Genomic DNA, 18621 nt, shown 5'->3' on the forward strand with positions numbered 1-18621 from the left:
CCTATGTACATACAAGTACAGTATAACAGATCTAACTGCCACAGAATTACACAGATAAAACTGGTGATAATTCATGTGGTATCAGTCTGAAATTTCATTAAGTGGCTTTTTCTCATTCAATTCACTGAATTATCAGGAGTTACACACGCATGTTACTACTGCCTGTTACTGGTCATCATTAAAATGAAGATGAATAGATGTGACAAAATGCCGACACCCAATACCATTTCTCAACTATTTGCCGCCTCCCCTCTCCAATGCCTACCAACCACCGGAATCTCTCTCCCAATGAGCTGGTTATTCATTTCCCAATTACTGGGGGAATCTTTATTTTAGGCAGCTCTTAGTGGTTGCTCATTTTCGCTTTAGTGGCTGTAACCCCAATGTGCATGCCAGTTAATACCACAGTTTGGTGTATACACGGCATCTGCTAGGAGTGTCATAATATAATCCTTCAGGGCCACACCAACCCACTTTTAAAGTAAACTCAGAGCATTTCTCCACCCCTCCTCCACCAGGGATTCAACCATGGGACCACTCACTGCTAGCATAAGCTCTCATTCTCATAGAAACGCATTAAAAAAAAAAAAAAAAAAAAAAATTCAAACACAAAATGACAGATAATGAAATCTCTAAAACAGGTATGAGATGACACAGGACATTAAAATCAGTTTCACTATTAGCTTCTGGGATAGCAGCTAACCTACATCAAAGAGAAATCCTATCAATTTCTCCTTCAAAACTTCTGCTGTCAATGTTCATTTCATGAAGATGGACAGAATTTAGTTCTGTAAACTACATTTAAGATCATAAAATCGAATTGGTCAAGTCAATCGGGTTTTAAATATAGTATTTATTAAAACAAAGACACGTATCTCATCATCCAATCAAAATGCCTGGTATCACAGGAATTTCACCTGGACAACTGCAATTCTAGAAATTCTGGTACTAAGAAAATTCCTTAAGAAACCACAAGCATTACTAAATTTGCCATTGCAGCACCCCCACAGTATCATCCTCCCTGGTAAGATCAGATCATAAAGCGGTCACTTTCAAAGTCACTATCTCCCCTGCCCCCCCCCCCCACTCTAGCTAAGGGTCAAACAAAAAAAACTTTGCCAAAGCCAATTACAACCTCCTGAGGGATGGTATAAATAGCTTCACTGCCCCCTCCCCTACTGTAGGAACTGGCACCAATGTCAAAATCTACACCAACGTACTATACGGGCATTGATATAGACTCACTGTATCAGGAATACCTGACCGGGCAAAATCATCCTCAGCAAGGAAGTGTAAACCAAACCTGCAATAAATAAACTATATAACAAAAGGAAAAAAATTACTGTCCAGGACCAAGAAAGAGCAGGTGCCCAATTGGAAGTAATCTCTCCTTACCCTGAATAAGCAAATGAGAGAACAGGCAAAATCCTCTAAAGCCAACTTAATAGTCCAAATTGGCCACATCTACTAGAGACAATCATAAGGCCTTCTTCATATATGCCTGAAATCTCAAAAGGAAGCACCCAGATCTGTTCATAACTGGTAGTCAACGACACCACACACAAATGCTGCAGATATAGAAAATCTACTGGCAGACAGATTCAGATAAAACTTCTCCCCTCTGCCCCCCACCCCCACCCCATCAGTAAATCAGGACATCCCCAGTACCTGCCTCCCCAACCCATTAATCTCTAGAGAACAGGTCATCACTGCCCTCTCAAAGGCAAAAAATACAACCTCCATGGAACACGATAACACCCCTGGCTGAATCCTACATGAACTTGCAGCACCATTAGGCACCCTATTAAACCAAAGCCTGAGTACCGGCTTTGTCCCAGCCGAGTGGAGGACAGCCACCGTCATCACGTTACACAAAGGTGGAACGTCCACCGATCTGGGAAATTATAGACCCATCAGCCCAACTAGCCTGATCTTCAAGACCATGGAACGGATCATCATGGACCTCATTAACAGGGACATTGCAACCTCCAAACACTTGATCCCACACAGTTTGATTTCTCAAGGGGAGGTCATGTCGGTTAAATCTGGTTGACTTCTTTTGAGGCAGTCACCAAAGCCATGGACGAGGGGAAGATGGTGCATACCGCCTACCTTTACCTGGCCAAAGCCTTCAACACTATTCCCCACTCGGGCGTAGTAGATAAACACTCAATTCATCATCACTCCATATGTTACCAGATGGGTAGCAAACTGGCTCATTGATAGAATCCACCTAATCAAAATAGGGGAAGGCACCTCAAGCAGTCAACCTGTAACGAGCAGCAGAATACCCCAGGGATTGCTCTTGGGGCCTCTATTATTCAAGACGCATTTCTCTGAGGTGCAGGCCAAAACCAGTAGACTATGGCTGACCAAGTCTGCAGATGACTGCAAGCTGGGTGCAGTCATCAATTCCCCAAGTGATGTGGGCGTCCTCCAAAAGGGTCTCACCCAAACAAATAACTGGTGCCAGAAACGGCATCAAGCTGAATGCCAAATAATGCATCATCCCCACATATCACATTAATAACAATGTCCTAAGTACACAATCAGTAGTGAGTGATTTGGGCACCCAGGTTCATAGCAACCTGACTTTTGACCACCATGTTCCTTCTGTTGTATGGAAAGCTTTCTACATGGCCCACCTCATAAGTAAGGGTATCCCTCCAGGGACAAAGAGGTCATAACATCCCTGTATTCTTCCCTTAGAAGGCCAATTATTGAGAACAATGCCCCCTTCGGCATGTACCTCGCAAAGCACATGCAGCAGCTGGAAAAACCAGAGAGGATCCTCACCAGGAGAATCCAGGACCTCAAACATCTACCCTATAAGCACAGGCTAAAAGCCCTATCCCTCTACTCAGTTTCATACAGACTCCTCAGGGGTGACCTCTATCTGGCATACAAAGCAATCTCACACCCCGCCTTGACGAGACTGCTACATACCTGCAAGTCAAGCTCCACTCGAGAAACCTGCATGCAAAACCTCAGCCTAGTCTGCGATATCAATAGGACTAGTTGGCGGGACAGATGTGTCCCAGACACTCCCCCATCTGTGGAATAGACTCCCTCTCCACATCAAGCAGAGTACCTCATTATCCCTTTTTAAATCACAAGCTGGACAACTGGATGAGAAACAGAAAATACACCCCTGGGATTCCACCCGTGCCCCTGCTGAACAGGGGCTTTTGGTGCTGACTTGGCTAAACTCTTGGCTAGGGTTACAAGGGCCCAGGGCCAATATCCTAGTACCCTCCCAGGATTCTGTAAGTGTCATAAAATGGTTAATTATTACATGGATAAAGTGCAGTTAAAGAAAAATATTTTGTTACTAAGGATTATAAAGCATTCCTGCTAAGTTTCTTTCTGATCAGAATTAGTCTGTTATCTCACATTTCATTTTAATAAAGATTTTAGTTAAAAAATGAAGCTTATTTTAGTTAAAAATTTTTTGTTAAAAAATGAAAGACTCCCGTCAAACCAGACAACGCATAAAACACAGTGTGCCGCACAATCACAGTCCTTAAGGCGAAATAACATACCTAAAACACACTAATAGGTGACTCTATAGTCCGGCATACTGACGTCCCACTCACTAGGCTGAACAAGCAGAAGGTTACTGCTAGCTGCCTGTCGGGAGCCAGAATCCACCACATAACACAAGCACTCGGGTCACTCCAGAACAAGTACAAACATGACTGTCATTGTTCATGTTGGTGTGTATGACCCGAGACTCAACTCCCTGGACTACATGAAGAGACATGGAAGACTTCTCTGATCATGCAGCCCAGGCTGGTATGACGCTGACCCAGAGTAGCATCCTGCCCTCACCAAGACTGATACCTCAGTATAAAGAAAAAATGATCAATTTCAACAATTGGCTAAGCTTCTGGTGTTATTCAAAGGGGATCCAGTGTCTGTCAGCCTGGGATGACATGCTCGACAAGCCGCATTGCTTTGCAAGACACGGCTTGCACCTGTCACCCCTAGGCTTTTGAATACTGGCCAAGGCTCTCACTGCCCCCATAGTGCCTTTTTTAGGCAAGGCTCAATAGTCAAATCGACCTCCATAGACAGCACAATTAACAAAAAACTGAGGGTTATGCTACTCAACGCCAGGGGTCAAAATCTCAAAATGCATGCGCTCGAAGCACTCCTCAGTACGGAGAACGTCGACATCTGTACAATAACAGAAACCTGGTTCAAGGCTCCAGAGAGCACCCCAGCACTACTGGGTTACAACTCATACCATAAGTTTTGGCCACAGAATGCAGACCGAAACACAAAAGGAGGGGTGTATCCATATTTATCAAGGATACCTACACCTCCAGATTAGTGGTGCAGCAGGATACCTCTGAGATCATCCATGTGCAACTGAAATCAGGCAAATCTGCAATGCAAATTGTGGCCTGCTACAGATAACCCTCCATGACCCAGGACCACCACTCTACCTTTCTGGAGACACTGGAAAACATTTAGGTCCTACTGAACACCCTGATATTGGGCGATTTCAATTACTCTGCCATTCACTGGGAAAACGACTCGAGTACAAACTCCCAGGCCCAGTGCTTCCTGAAATTAATCAACTCAAACACCCTGGATCAGCTGGTAAACTCCCCTACCAGAGGTGAAAACATATTGGACCTGATCATCACCGATACACTTTATAAGCACGTACACAAGTGCATGGATCATGCTATCCCTAACAGAACCAAGATACTATCCTCCAATCTGGTGGTCTTCTGCCATAAACTCTACAACAGAAGAAAGAAACTGTTGGGGGGGGGGGGGGGGGGGAGTAAAATCCCAAGATTGGAGGAACCCCCTGGTCAGCCTCAGTAAGAAGCTGAGATCCCTCAAAATCCTCCAAAGCTAGTTATGATAACAAAATTGCCACGGATTCTAAAGACAACCACAAAGCATTCTATAGCCATGTTAAAAATCTAAATGGCAACACTCAAATCTGCTCTGAGTTACAGCACAATGACACTAAATATACAGAACCAACTGATATTGCCAACATCCTGGCAAACTTTACCCCCCTCTCACCCCCTAAGGGGCCCATCTTTATACCGGAAGAATGCAAAGTTCCTGTAATCACAGCTGCACAGGTAAAAACTTCTCTCCTAAGCCAAGAACACAGCATCCATGGGACCTGACAACATCCCAGGCTGCCCTCTACATTAACTACAGAATGAACTGGCACCCCACCTAAGTACCATGTTCAATCATAGCCTCACCTCAGGCTTTGTGCCCATTGAATGGCGCACCACGACAGTTATTCCACTCCACAAAGGGGGGGCCACAACAGACCCCGGGAACTACCGCCCCCATTAGCCTGACGAGCCTCGTCTGCAAGGCCATGGAACTCATAAACAAAGACATTGGAGATCTCCAAACCCTGGACCCCACACAGTTTGGGTTTGTTAAAGGCAGATCATGTCTCCTAAACCTGATAGACTTCTTTGAAGTAGTGACCAAGGCCATGGATAAGGGTAAGGTGGTTCACACAGTCTATCTAGATCTCGCCAAGGCGTTCGACACCATCTCCCACTCTGGAATTATAGATAAACTCACTAAACTAGGTATAAATCCCTATGTCACAAGATGGGTTGCCAACTGGCTTACTGAAAGAACCCACACTGTGAAAGTAGCAGACTCCAAATCAGACTTCAGACCAGTGACAAGTGGAGTACCACAGGGTTCAGTCCTGGGTCCTCTCCTGTTTGGTATCTACTTCTCTGAAGTACAGGCCAACTAAAAAAATCGCAGATGACTGCCAACTAGGAGCCATAATTGAAACTCCTAATGATGTGGACATCCTACAAAAGGGCCTCACTGAGACAGATGCCTGGTGTCAAAGACATGGTCTCAAGCTCAATGCCAAAAAGTGCACTGTCATCCCCTTTGGTAAAAATTCTGTACCCATGAACTACCACATAAGCAGTAATCTACTTAACACCAAAAGTGTGAGACCTTGGTCGGGAAATCCTATGTGGCACACCTCATCACAAAAGGTTTCTCATCCAGAAAAAAAAAAAAAAAAAAAAAAAAAAAAGGAGGTCATCGTTCCCCTCTACTCATTACTCATTAGACCCATTATAGAGTACAACGCCCCTTTTGGTATGTACCTCACAAGACATCTACAACTGGAAAGGCCGCAGAAATACCTCAGAGGATAACCGGCCTCAAACAGATGCCCTACGCAGACAGTCTCAAAAAACTCCAGCTTTACTCAGTCTCATATCACTTACTCAGAGGCTCTCTCTGCCTAACATACAAAGCTATGTCAAACCCAGAGCTGCTGGACATGCTCCACTTAAAGAAATCCCAACCCCTCCAAGCTATACGCTCTAGGGACCTAAACCTTGTCACCACAATAAACAGAACATGCTGGAGGGATAGATTCCTGTCCCAGAGACTTCCCATATTCTGGAACAGACTACCTATGTCAACAGAGCTCATTAGCACTCCAAGAAAAATTTTGATGATTGGATGGGTAATAGGAAATTCACCCCGGGGATCACTTCTGTGGTTCTGCTTGACAGGGGCACAAGAAAATAATTTTCTTGGGTGGCGAAAGCCACGGTACATTTTTGGCTAGGCTTGTATAGGCCCTAGGGCCAATAGCCTAGTACCTACCTATGAACATGGGCAACAGCTGTTCCACACCGGAGGTCAGTCACTGGTTAGATCAGACCATAAACTAAACTAATCACTCTGGATGTCCACAACCAATTAAGGAAACCACAGTAAAAAACTTTTCTAAAGCAAACTTCACCTTACTTAAGACAGATATGGTAAGTTTCACAGCCCCCACGCTAAAGGATAATGCTGCCCAAGATGCAGAAACTTTTACAAATGCACTCTGAGCACCTACAAGGATGCATGGATCATGCCATCCCTAGCAAAACCAAGACTCACTCCTCTAAGAGAAGGAAACCAGTTTGGTGGACCCCTGCCATAAACAGGCTATACAATAGAAGGAGGAAACTAGTTCAGAAAAAAAGCAAATCCCAAGAAGGAAAGACATCTCTGATCAGTATCAGTAAGAAACTAAGGTCCCTCGTGAAATCATCCAAGGCCAACTTCGAAAGAAAAATAGCCAAGGATTCAAAAGATAACCACAAAGCCTTCTTTCGCTAAGAATCTAAGTGGCAACTAGCAGATATGCATTGAACTAGTGCAAAATAGCGCAAAATATACTGAACCTACTGATATTGCCAACATCCTGGCAGAGTGCAAACTTCATCCCCCTCTCACCTCCAAAAGGGCCCAAAACAATACCGGAAAAGTGTAGTGTCCCAAAAATCAGACGCACAGGTGAAAACAGCCCTTTCAAAAGCCAAAAACAGCGTCAGTGGGACCAGATGGTGTCCCAGGCTGCATCTTGCACAAACTACAGAATGAACTAACCCCCCCCCATCTAAACACGCAGTTCAACCTCAGCCTCTCCACAGGCTACATGCCCATAGAATGGCACACTGCAACGGTTATTCCTCTCCACAAAGGAGGGGCCACAACTGACCCTGGTAACTATCGCCCTATAAGCCTGATCTGCAAGGCTATGGAGCGCATCATCATGGAACTCATTAACAAAGACATTGGGAACCTCCAAACACTTGACCTGACCCAGTTCGGCTTTGTTAAGGGCAGATCATGCCTACTAAACCTGGGTGACTTTGAGACAGTTACCAAGGTCAGAGACGAGGGGAAAGGTTGTTCACACAGCCTACCTTGACCTCACCAACGCTTTTGACACCATTACCCACTCAGGCATTACAGAAAAACTACCAGCCTGAACATAAACCCCTACATCACAAGATGGGTTGCCAACTGGCTTACAGACAGAACTCACACGGTAAGAATAGCGGGCTACAGGTCCGACTCTAAACCAGTCACAAGTGGTGTCCCGCAAGGCTCGGTCCCGGGACCCCTATTGTTTGGCATATACTTCTCAGAAGTACAGACAAACACAGGAGGACTTTGGCTAACAAAGTTTGCAGATGACTGCAAACTGGGAGCCATAATTGACAATCCGGCTGACACGAAAATACTCCGAAAGGACCTTACTGAGACGGACAACTGGTGTCAAACTCATGGCCTCAAGCTAAATGCCAAAAAATGCATAGTCAACCCGTTTGGGAAAAACGAAACGCCCACGAATTACCACATAGGTGGCAGCCCCCTTAATAAGGGACGCAGGTAGATTGTCAATATTGCCAAAGTAGTTAGGAAATCCTTCTATGTGGCCCATCTAATTACTAAAGGGTTCGCATCTAGAAATAGAGAGGTTATAGTGCCCCTCTGCTCGTCACTCATTAGACCCATCATAGAGTACAATACCCAATTTGGGATGTAACTCACAAGACACTTCCAACAGCTGGAAAGACCACAAAAGTACCTCACCAAGAGAATTACTGGCCTCAAACATATGTCCTATGCAGCCCGACTGAAAAAACTCCGGCTGTACTCAGTGGCATATTGCTTACTCAGAGGTGATCTCTGCCTGACTTACAAAGCCATGTCCAACTCAGAATTAATGGACATGCTCCACCTAAAGAAATGCAAGTCACTGCGAGCCACATACTGTAGTGTGCTAAACCTCGCCACAACCATAAATAGAACATGCTGGAGGGATAGATTCCCATCACAGAGACTCCCCATGCTTTGGAACAAAATTCCAAACTACATTAGGCAGAGCCCCTCACTAACACTCTTCAAGAGAAACCTTGACAAGTGGATGGGGAACAGAAAATACACCCCTGGGATCACTTCATTGGCTCTGCTTGACAGAAGATCAGTTTATAATTAATCAATGGGGCGGCGAAAGCAGACACTCTGGCTAGGCTTATAAAAGCCCTCAGGCAGAAGAATGTTCTCGCCCATGTTTAAAACTGTAAGATGCAATTTGAAAATACAATGAAGTCGCATTAAACAAGTGGACATTTTTTTGCCGTTGAAGTATTAACAACAAAAATAATACAAATAGATAGGACACATACACTAACTAGTGTACAATTATTTATAGGTTCATAGGTTAGTACTAGGCTAACTGCCCTTGCGAGCCATTTTAAGCCTATCCAATTATCCCTTGTGAGACTCAAACCCTGCACCTTGTGTTTGTAAGGCAAGCACCTTAACCATTAGGCCACCCTCCCAACCCTGCCTGTGAAGTACATAACATTTTTAAACTTTGTTGCTTGGGTGATGCTTACAATCTTCCCTATGAACTTCTGGAAAATTAATATTTACAAGACACAAATTTGGCATTTTTATTTTCTATGGGTTGGCTATCCAATCAAGTTCATGTAGCACTCTCTGCAAATCTGGTAGAAATAATGGACACAACACTGTACCACGCTGGGCTTTGTATTAGAATATTATCCCACAGAGATTTTTAACCCCATGCTGGTTATTTAAACAGCTTAAATTTGTTTTTGTGAAGAATTCATCAACAAAAATATTTGCAATTGCCACAGTACTGCAGACAACATATACAAACAAAATTAGCTATAAGGTCCGTCAGTTATTTCACACTGAATGTGCATTAACTTGTGCCACTTTGCATACAGGATCCTCAGTACTGCACAGGCAACTGTAAAACAGACAGACCTTCAGTATACAACAGTTCCACAAGGTAGGGCTCATGCATGAATTTTTTAAACAGACTTTCGAAAGGCAGGCATCTTACACTTCATTATCATCTACTTAATTTCTTTCCTGAAAAGAGGTGATTAAAAATACATAACGACAAAGGCTTCTATTAATTATTCAGAATATTAACAAAAAAAATTCTAAACAGTTTATCCATTTCCTGAAAGTCTTGGAAACATGAATCACAATAGTCCCACCAAACCGTAACTAATTTGGAAACATAACTTCGAATCAATTACACACCTTCAACTAAATTACCACCCTACAAACACTATACAATATACTGGTGGTGTTATACCATTTCCCCAAGGGGGGGGGGGGGTGGTAAAATACTCCCATAATCATGATACATCAGCCCAGAGGTCATTAAGAAAGGAAGCAATACACAATTTTTTTTTTTTTTACATCAAGTTCAAAACAAAACTGTAAAACCTGTGAAACGCCAAATCTATTTCAAGTAGCTACCAAACTTTATAAGCAACAAACCAAATTTTGCGGTTAAACCCACATATTAAGCAATATAAACACAGTCAGTCAATCTAGTACAGCTACTACACCAAACGGGGAAACTGGTCAAATCGATTACATTACGAGTTCAGAATAAGCGTTAAACCTAGACTGAAAAGCATCTGCCTCTTTTATAACAAATGTACCGAGAGACATAAAGCAAGCATATTCAAATTATAAAGGACTATGCTCTTCCAATGTTAAAAAGATCAGGATCAGATCTGTATAGAACAGTTTTATCATCATATATTTACATTTAGTTAGCTGCATATCCCAGATTTAAGCCCTAACCATCCACAAAACAGTTTTAAGAAAAAAAGCAGTAATGTGCAAAAAAACAAGAATTAAAGTATACACATGTGGTTACAAATTTAGAACTGCGCATATGTGTGAAGGGCACCTTTCAAAGCAAAATCCTTCCTATTTCGTAATTAATGTTTGGATAACAAATATCAATAGTAAAAACGTAAAATTATGACATTTTTAGAAAGTTTCATTCAAATCACGAGAATTTGTCAGTCATCTAAACTACCCCTCCCCTATAATGACCTTTCACCCAATTCTATACAAACTTACCCAAATAACAATGTACAGTAACTTTTTGTTTTCCCTCACTGTATTAATAAATACAATATATTAAACATTCACCAAGTACAGTTAAAACAATGTCAAGCTACCAGGGGAAATTTAAGCTCCACTCAAAAATTAATGTACTTCCCAAGCGAGCCATTAATAAAAAGAAGCAGCACCATCAATACGCAATCCAAAAATATACAAGAAGAGCAAAAAAAAAAAACACCCCAAACATTAAAATAAAACAAATCCACAGAAACTCTACAAAAAAATAACAAACAAATGAATCACATTTACCCTTCTAACCAATTAAGGAAACTGAAGTTCTACTGTAGTACTGACCGTGATGTCTTGAAACAAGCAATGTTAGACGTCACGGAAGAAGCCCAACAACAAATGTGCGACCCTCCCTTTCGCCTGACTTTATTAGCCTTTTAGTACGAGAATAGGTAATTAAGCAACCAAATCGTTTGTAAAATAAAATAAATAAAATGGTACAGTAAATAACGAAGAAAGTCACCTAACACCCTGAGTTTTATTCTTCTGCAACCGTTAAGACGAAGAGTCTGGACTGGTGAAGCCTTCCCTCTGGTATTAAGCGAGGTCCGCGGGGCGGGTTTGGTTTTTCACCTTCCAAGATGGCAAGCATGCGGGCAGTTGGATTGTTCTCTAAAGTTACCTTTCCTAAGTTTTCTTATTTAACAGGTATGTGTCATTCTTTGGATAAAGATTTTTGCAATTAAGTGGACTTCTGTCTTTTAAGTTTATTTAAGTTGATTTCTATTTTAAACGTTTTTCCTGAAATCTGGGGCAAAGTTCAAGCCTCCTTAATTATGTCCTTAGTAGCTAAAGTAAGTAATCTGGTGTTATCTTGTTTTTTTTTTTTTTTTTTTGTGACCTTTTATCAGTGAATATTTTTTCCTGCTGTAAAGCTTTAGGACAACTATAACATTATGTAGTTTTGCAGTAACTGTTTTATTATGTATGTATATATATTTTTTTTATGTTTTTTTGGTTGCTGCAAAAAAGAAAAGTGTAGGCATGCGTATAGATAGCCATACTTTTTGTTTCTGCAAGCACTTTTTATGGTATGGGCAAGAGTATGTATAGTTTGTAATACTGGCTATGCCAGACTTGCCCTGTTTGTGAATTACTTTCGTAGTCGCGAATAACCGTGGGTGATTGTAGTCTGATGTGTTAGTGTACGTAATTCAACAGCTAAACAATTATAAAATTTTAAACCGCATTTGTATAGCGTGAGCACTGTCACTGGTTGTAGAAGATATTTGCTGTCAGTCTTAATATTGCATTTTCAGAAGTTAAAACTTTACACTTGGTCCATGACTAATCTGCTTACCAAAATTAAGGTCTGTAGCTTCCAGCTGTCAAACAACCACACCTCTCCCTCTCGTAATGTGCATAGCCTCCAGCTGTGCTGGCAGTCACTTTAAGTGAGCTTTGTTAAGAATACCTGCATTGAGGATTATAAAGTTTTTCAGCCTGCGTTAACTGCCCTATATAGGTTCATAGATTCATACTAGGCTGACTGCCCTTGCAAGCCATTTTAAGCCTAGCTAATTATCCCCTGCGAGATTCAAACCCTGTACCTTGTGTTTGTAAGGCAAACGCCTTAACCATTAGGCCACCCTCCCAATTTTTAAGTAACTGGTACTAATAGTAAGTTCTCCCAAATAACATTATTGGGGTGGTGTACTGACCACTGTAGATACGCGCACATGACTTGGGATGTAGTCCTCACCAACCCTTGTTCCAGTTTAAATGCCTTTTCAAATATAATCCATCACTATTTTTCCCATTAAGGGTGACCGGGTCTCACACACACACACACACACACACACACACACACACACACACACACACACACACACACACACACACACACACACACACACACACACACACACTGCACTCTGTTTGTCTCTCTCTAGTTATGCAGATGTGACATTTCTTCTTTGCTGCTTGGCAGGAAATTTCTACTAACAAGAATGAAGATAAGTTTTACATTTTTAGAGTAATATAAACAGTATTAATAAAAGATAAGTTGAATAAAAATGATTTTCTGCAGTCAGGAAATCTCTATTTTTGGCTAAATTACAGTATTGGCAGGTGGAACCAGCTCCATTTCTCCCCTATCTCTCTGTCGCACCCACCACCTCCTCTGTTTATTTCTCACCTTTGTCCCACCCTCACTAGTGTACTATTCATCCACAACAATTTCCTTCTGCCAAAACCTACCTACCCAATAACCTGTTACATTACCAATTTACTATAATCGACAAGTACTTTGATCCAGTTATAAAACTATACTACCAGTCCACAGTTCCTTATAACTGTAACTGTTCTCTACTTTTCACCATCTAGAGATGATCTCCTGCAAAACATTGCTACCTTAAACTCGCCACTTCCCGTCAAGGTGAAGGGCCTACATCTAACCTTTGACACAGTCTTATTAACCTACTCTACATCTTACTAAACACAACTCCCTGAATACTTCACCTGCTGTCAAAAGACGCATGATTACTGTGGAACCCCTTCATCCATTCTGTTCGGTATAGTTCCGCAGTTGTATAAAAATCTCTATACCAACATTATTGAACCTAAAATACTCCATACCTTCAAAAAGGTTTAAAGGTACTAATCACCTCAAAAACTAAAACGACAGAATCATAAATGTGTACTACTGATTTGCTGTTAGCCGGTGACATTCACCCCAGCCCTAAACCCTCACAGGCACCAAGTTACTCCACAAATAATAAATCGGCCCTGCCCAAACACCTAAACTCCTCTGCTGACAAAATAAGAAGTAGCAACTAATAGACTATCAGAAGCATTGCAAACAAAGTTCCAGAACTACTTGCATGAATAAAATATCACTCCCCTGACATATTCACGATAATAGATCTTGGCTAACACAGAATATCAGTAACACAGAAATACAACCCCCCCCCCCCCCCCCGGCTTTAACATCCGTAGAGCTGACAGATTAAATGAAAAGGAGGAGTAGCGGTAATATACCATATTACCATTAATCTGTCACTGTATACATCTCCTGTACCTTCCTTCCTCGAAGCCAGAGTACTTCTAAGCAACCTAAAACTAAATGCACAGAAAACTGCATATGTGGCAGCACTTTACATCCCACCTGGAGACAATGTCAGCATATTGGAGGACATCCTATACTGGCTATCTTATGAAGTACACAGACAGTTGTACTAGGTGATGTTGATATCAAGTGGTCCAGTCTTGCGTCTGTGATTAATGACTTCTAGCATAAACCTGTACAATTTCTCAACTTTTCAGTGATCCTACCAGAATCGACCTGAAAAAGGGTCAGGTTACCACCTTGTACTGGTTATTAACAAGTCACCCTAACAATATAAGCTCCCATAGCACCTTAGCTAGCACACTTATTGACCACCTGCCCATATATACAACAAGAGAATGTCATACTTCTCCAGGGAATACATACACAAATCCTCTCACAACATTAACAACTTTGAGCCAGAACTGTTTCATACCTCACTACAATGCCATAACTGGAACAACCTAAAATTCTTGCCTCTAGATGATGCTGTTGTGTTTTTTCAATAAAATGGTTCTCTAACTACTTAATGTCAGGGCACCCCTTAGGCTTAAGAGAGTGCAAAACAACCCTGCTCCTTGGCTTACTCTTACTATCGGGAAATTAATGAGGAAAAGAGATAAAGCCTGACAGGCATGGCTCATTAATAAAACAGAAAGCTGACCTCAACAATATAAATACTTAAGAAATAAAGCCAAATGCCAGATTAGACTTGACAAGAAACTATATTATTCCAATTCGCAGAAAAGATGCTTCGAAAATTCTGGGCCACCATATCTAAAGTAATACATGGATCAAATGAACAACCAATCCCTAACCCTCACTGTTCCCCAGAAAAAAACAACGCCTTCAATGATCATCTTATTTCTACATCAGTAAGCTACTTCACAACAAAACTCAAAATACATCAATGTCCTGTAGTAATCTGACCATATCCCACTCAGTCTGAACTCCTAGTTTCGCTAATACTCAGTCTTTTTCCTTTCAACCAGTATCTGTCATAGAAATCAAAATACTTCTAACAAATTAAACTAAGTGCACTTCCTCCAGATGGAATTCCGGTTGACTTCTTAAATAGCAGCAAGCTCATTTTCCTTTCCACTATCCATTCTCATAAATAGGTCTCTTCAGGAGTATCATGTCCCAGCCTTATGGAAAAATTCTTGTCATCCCACTTCACAAGGGATTAACTCCATTACTATATCCAGCTTCATTCTCATTCTCTCTCCACTTTCAAAAATCCTTGAAAAAATGTATTCATAATCCAATAATGACTGATTTACAAACCAACAACCTCATTAGCCACATCCAACACAGTTTCCGATCAGGGCATAGCACTACCACAGCTCTCTTAAACTTCACCAGCACTATTAACCTAGCTACAGACAAAGGCCAGCTGGTTTCTCAGGTGTTTCTGGATCTGTCCAAGGCCTTTTGATACCGTTTCTCATAGACTACTTCTAAAACAGTCTTCACTTGGCCTGTCTCACACGCCTACCAGCTGTCTCTCCAGCTACCTTTCCAATAAACTCCAGTCTGTTTAAATGAATCCATTCTTAGTCATCCTTCCTGTCATCAAAACAAGTGTTCCCCAAGGTTCCACACTGTGCCTACTGCTTTTCAAAATATTTACCAGTATCTAGTTGATCAAAAAAAAAAAAAGGCTGCTATTTCTCCCAAAAGCCCTTGCACACCTCAAGCAAAAATTTTCATTGACACCATCCCTGTAGAAGTCATCTCCATATAAAGCTACTAGGCATGACAGTTGATAACCTGAAATCTGACTTGCATATGCAGCAGGGTAGCAAAAAAAAAATCACCAGAAATTAGGGGCACTCTGTAGAACAAACAACTACTTGACTGATTCATCCAGGAAACTTCTGGCCTCTGCACTCCTACTCCCCACTTTACTGTATGGTTCTGCAGTACTTCTTAACTTTAAAGCTTTTGTGTAAAGTAAATTGAGTGCTATAATAAAAAGGCAAAATTTTGCCCCCAATTCATCAAACAGAACCCACCAACACTGCTTATCCATAAAACAGCTTGAATTACCCAAGCAACTGACTTGCCCACTGCTACTACTAGTCCACAAATTAATATACAAACCACAGCAAAGTAAAGCCCTGCTAGACTTCTTACGCACACACCTGCTAGGCCACTTGGATCTGGAAACAAAATACTGTTCACTACATACAAACCACAGCTCTATACCTTTCTCACTTTAAATTCACTAACACCTTCATATCATGGCAGGCAGTAATGGACCAATTTCAAAAGAAGCTCTCACTTGAATCATACCATCCTACTAAAGTATGCTTTTCTACCTTTTTAGCCAGCACTTACCGCTGTTTATTTTCCTGTCTTGTGTCCTTGTATAACATTCTTGTCTTTCTAATAATTGACTCTCTCCACATCTTTAATTTTCCCTCCTGCCCATTAGCAGGACTCCTCTTGTTCTGCTACTCTATTTTGGCAGCAGAATATGTTTTTCATCCTCATATGTTATCAGAAATATAGTAAATATTTTGAAGAACTATGTGTTGGTTTGCTTGACATACTCTCCACTTCTGCACTGTGTATTGCATCTTGCAGTGCATACTGTATTCTACATACTTCTGTAAATGTTTTTCAATTGGTGCTTTATCTTTTGAGGATTTTTTCACTTAGTATTTAATTACTAATCTGCTCTAATATGTTTGTGTTTTTGTGGCGCCTTTATCCCCATTTCATTGTAAAATATGTAATCTGTTGCAGGACTTCATCCTGTTGTATATAATTATTCAACTACTGTTTAAATGTTTTTGAATCTACTGTGGAGCTTTTCTCCCCAGTCATCTCCTGAAAGTGGATATTGGCTCAGTTGTCCTTTGCCACTTATCAAAGGACAAATAAATTCAAAAACCTCTTTGCGAAGGACTTTGTATGTTTGTGTAAGCATGTAATATCTATGCGTATATACATATTTGCAGGTATGTAGTACGTGTGTGTGTATAGTGTACAACTATCAACTCATTTTATTCTAAGCAGCTTAAATAATATTACAACTAGTAGCATTTTCTTCTGCCAATTGTTTAAAACCTTGTTTGTAACAACTCCCATACTTGTCTGCCAATTGTTAATACTCTGTATAATTGAATTGCCTGAGGAGCTTTTTTTTTTTCCTCTCCAGGTCTCTGCTTATAAAATCCTATAGCTGATTGTTGCTACTATGTTACTAACATTTAATAAATTGTTTCCTACTCCAGAGGAGCTTTTCTTCGTGGGTCTCTGAAAATGAGCCAAAAGCTCAGCCAGACTAACCCGGTTATAAATATGTAAAATAAATAAAACATAATATACACACGCAGTGCAAAACAATTGTATTTTATGTACATTGCACAGTTTGTCCCACACAGAAGAACCTTCTAATGAAACGCCAAATGTTAGAGAATTTATAAAAGGCTCAAATTTGTACTAAGAGAGAAAAACATCTTGATGTTAAGACTGGCTTGTGGTAAAAATAATAGATTATATTATAAATTATTCAACTAAAACAAATTTTCATTAATATGTTAATTTGAATTTCATTTGAAAATCCTGTTTTAGTTTAAGTAGTTTATAGATTCCAGTAATAGATATCAAAGACACTGATTCTTCAATCTTGCCGTAGTCTTTTCCTGTTGTAACTGATGACATTGTCAGTTCTTTAAACAGAGTTGTTAAAGAAACTGCAATGGGTCCGGCTAATATACTCGGGGCCTTAATTTCATCAGTGAAATCAGCTTTGGCTCCAGTATTAAAACCAATATTCTCTGGCTGACTAGATGAAGGTAGTGTTCTTAATTATTAGAAGACATCAATTCCAATGCCAAATTTTTAAAAAAAGGTAGTAGGCTATTGGTGGAAAACTGTAGACTAATAAGTTTAATGCCAGTTTGGGATAGATGTATTGGAGAATATTTGATTCCCACCTGATAATGGAAAATAGTTGGATATTAACCGGCATGTTTTTCTGAGGGGAAATCAACTTTTGCTAACCTGACTAAGCTCTATGATCAGGTTAGTTTGGGACTATGTAGGCCTATTTGGATCTTGAGAGGAGATTTGATTCCTTACCCTGCTAATCAGTTAATGCACTGAACTTTAGTTCAGCAAATATTTAGGTAGATGGATGTGTAATCCCATGGATGATGGATTGTACTTTTAATTAAAATTAAAAGGTAGTCTTTCATAGAGTAAATCAATATTAGGCGAGTTCCACAGGGATCTGTTTTGGTTCTTTTTATTTTTAGTTTAGTCATGGCTACTTTTCCAACTAATAAACACAACTGGGTGAATGTTTACCGACAATTTAAGGTTGACTTTATGGCCATTTCAGATAAGGATTGTCATTTTTTTCATGACTCTAGGTGTCCTTCGTGACTGGGTTAAGAAAACTAGTGCCATTAAAATTTTTTTCTTTTTTTTTCTTTTCTAAAAAAAAAAAAAAAAAAAAGGGTAAAACACCTGTTAGACAGGTTAGATGTATCACAAGTTGAATATACTGATTTGGGGACTATTCTTACTAATTTTTATAGCCCTCTTAACAGAGTAAAACATTGAGACAGATGAGCTGTATTTATAAAGTATCGCAGAGAGGAAGGGAATGCGGAAAATTGTACACTTGAGATTATTGTGAGAATGTAATAATTTTTTTTGTATACACTTGTTTCAAGCTTAATGTGCTTGAATCATTGCAAAGAAGGTTTACTTGTACCTACTCACTTTGTCAAGGATCACTGCTACAGAGATGGATACTAGCA

General features: G+C 40.6%; 2 protein-coding genes across 5 annotated transcripts in view; one reads left to right on the forward strand and one right to left on the reverse strand.

The window, feature by feature from the left end:
* HADHB (hydroxyacyl-CoA dehydrogenase trifunctional multienzyme complex subunit beta) overlaps positions 1 to 11171 on the reverse strand; it is a 1343347-nt gene extending 1332176 nt beyond the window's left edge. For 2 of the 4 annotated variants that reach the window (XM_044061614.1, XM_044061613.1), the window contains exon 1: positions 10842 to 10909. In XM_044061614.1, coding sequence (XP_043917549.1) covers positions 10842 to 10894 — 53 coding nt within the window. In that variant the 5' untranslated portion in view covers positions 10895 to 10909. Of the gene's footprint in view, positions 1 to 10841; positions 10910 to 11034 lie in introns of those variants that run through there. The other 2 variants (XM_044061616.1, XM_044061615.1) reach the window with 2 other exon arrangements.
* Positions 11172 to 11275: 104 nt separating this feature from the next.
* The window catches only part of HADHA (hydroxyacyl-CoA dehydrogenase trifunctional multienzyme complex subunit alpha), a 1198456-nt gene continuing 1191110 nt past the window's right edge, over positions 11276 to 18621 (forward strand). Inside the window, exon 1 of the mRNA XM_044061612.1 lies at positions 11276 to 11442. Coding sequence (XP_043917547.1) covers positions 11376 to 11442 — 67 coding nt within the window. The 5' untranslated portion in view covers positions 11276 to 11375. The remainder of the gene's footprint in view (positions 11443 to 18621) is intronic.

The sequence above is a fragment of the Protopterus annectens genome, chromosome 2.part0, assembly GCF_019279795.1.
Source record: "Protopterus annectens isolate FY-2018-M chromosome 2.part0, PAN1.0, whole genome shotgun sequence".
Taxonomy (NCBI): Eukaryota; Metazoa; Chordata; order Ceratodontiformes; family Protopteridae; genus Protopterus; species Protopterus annectens.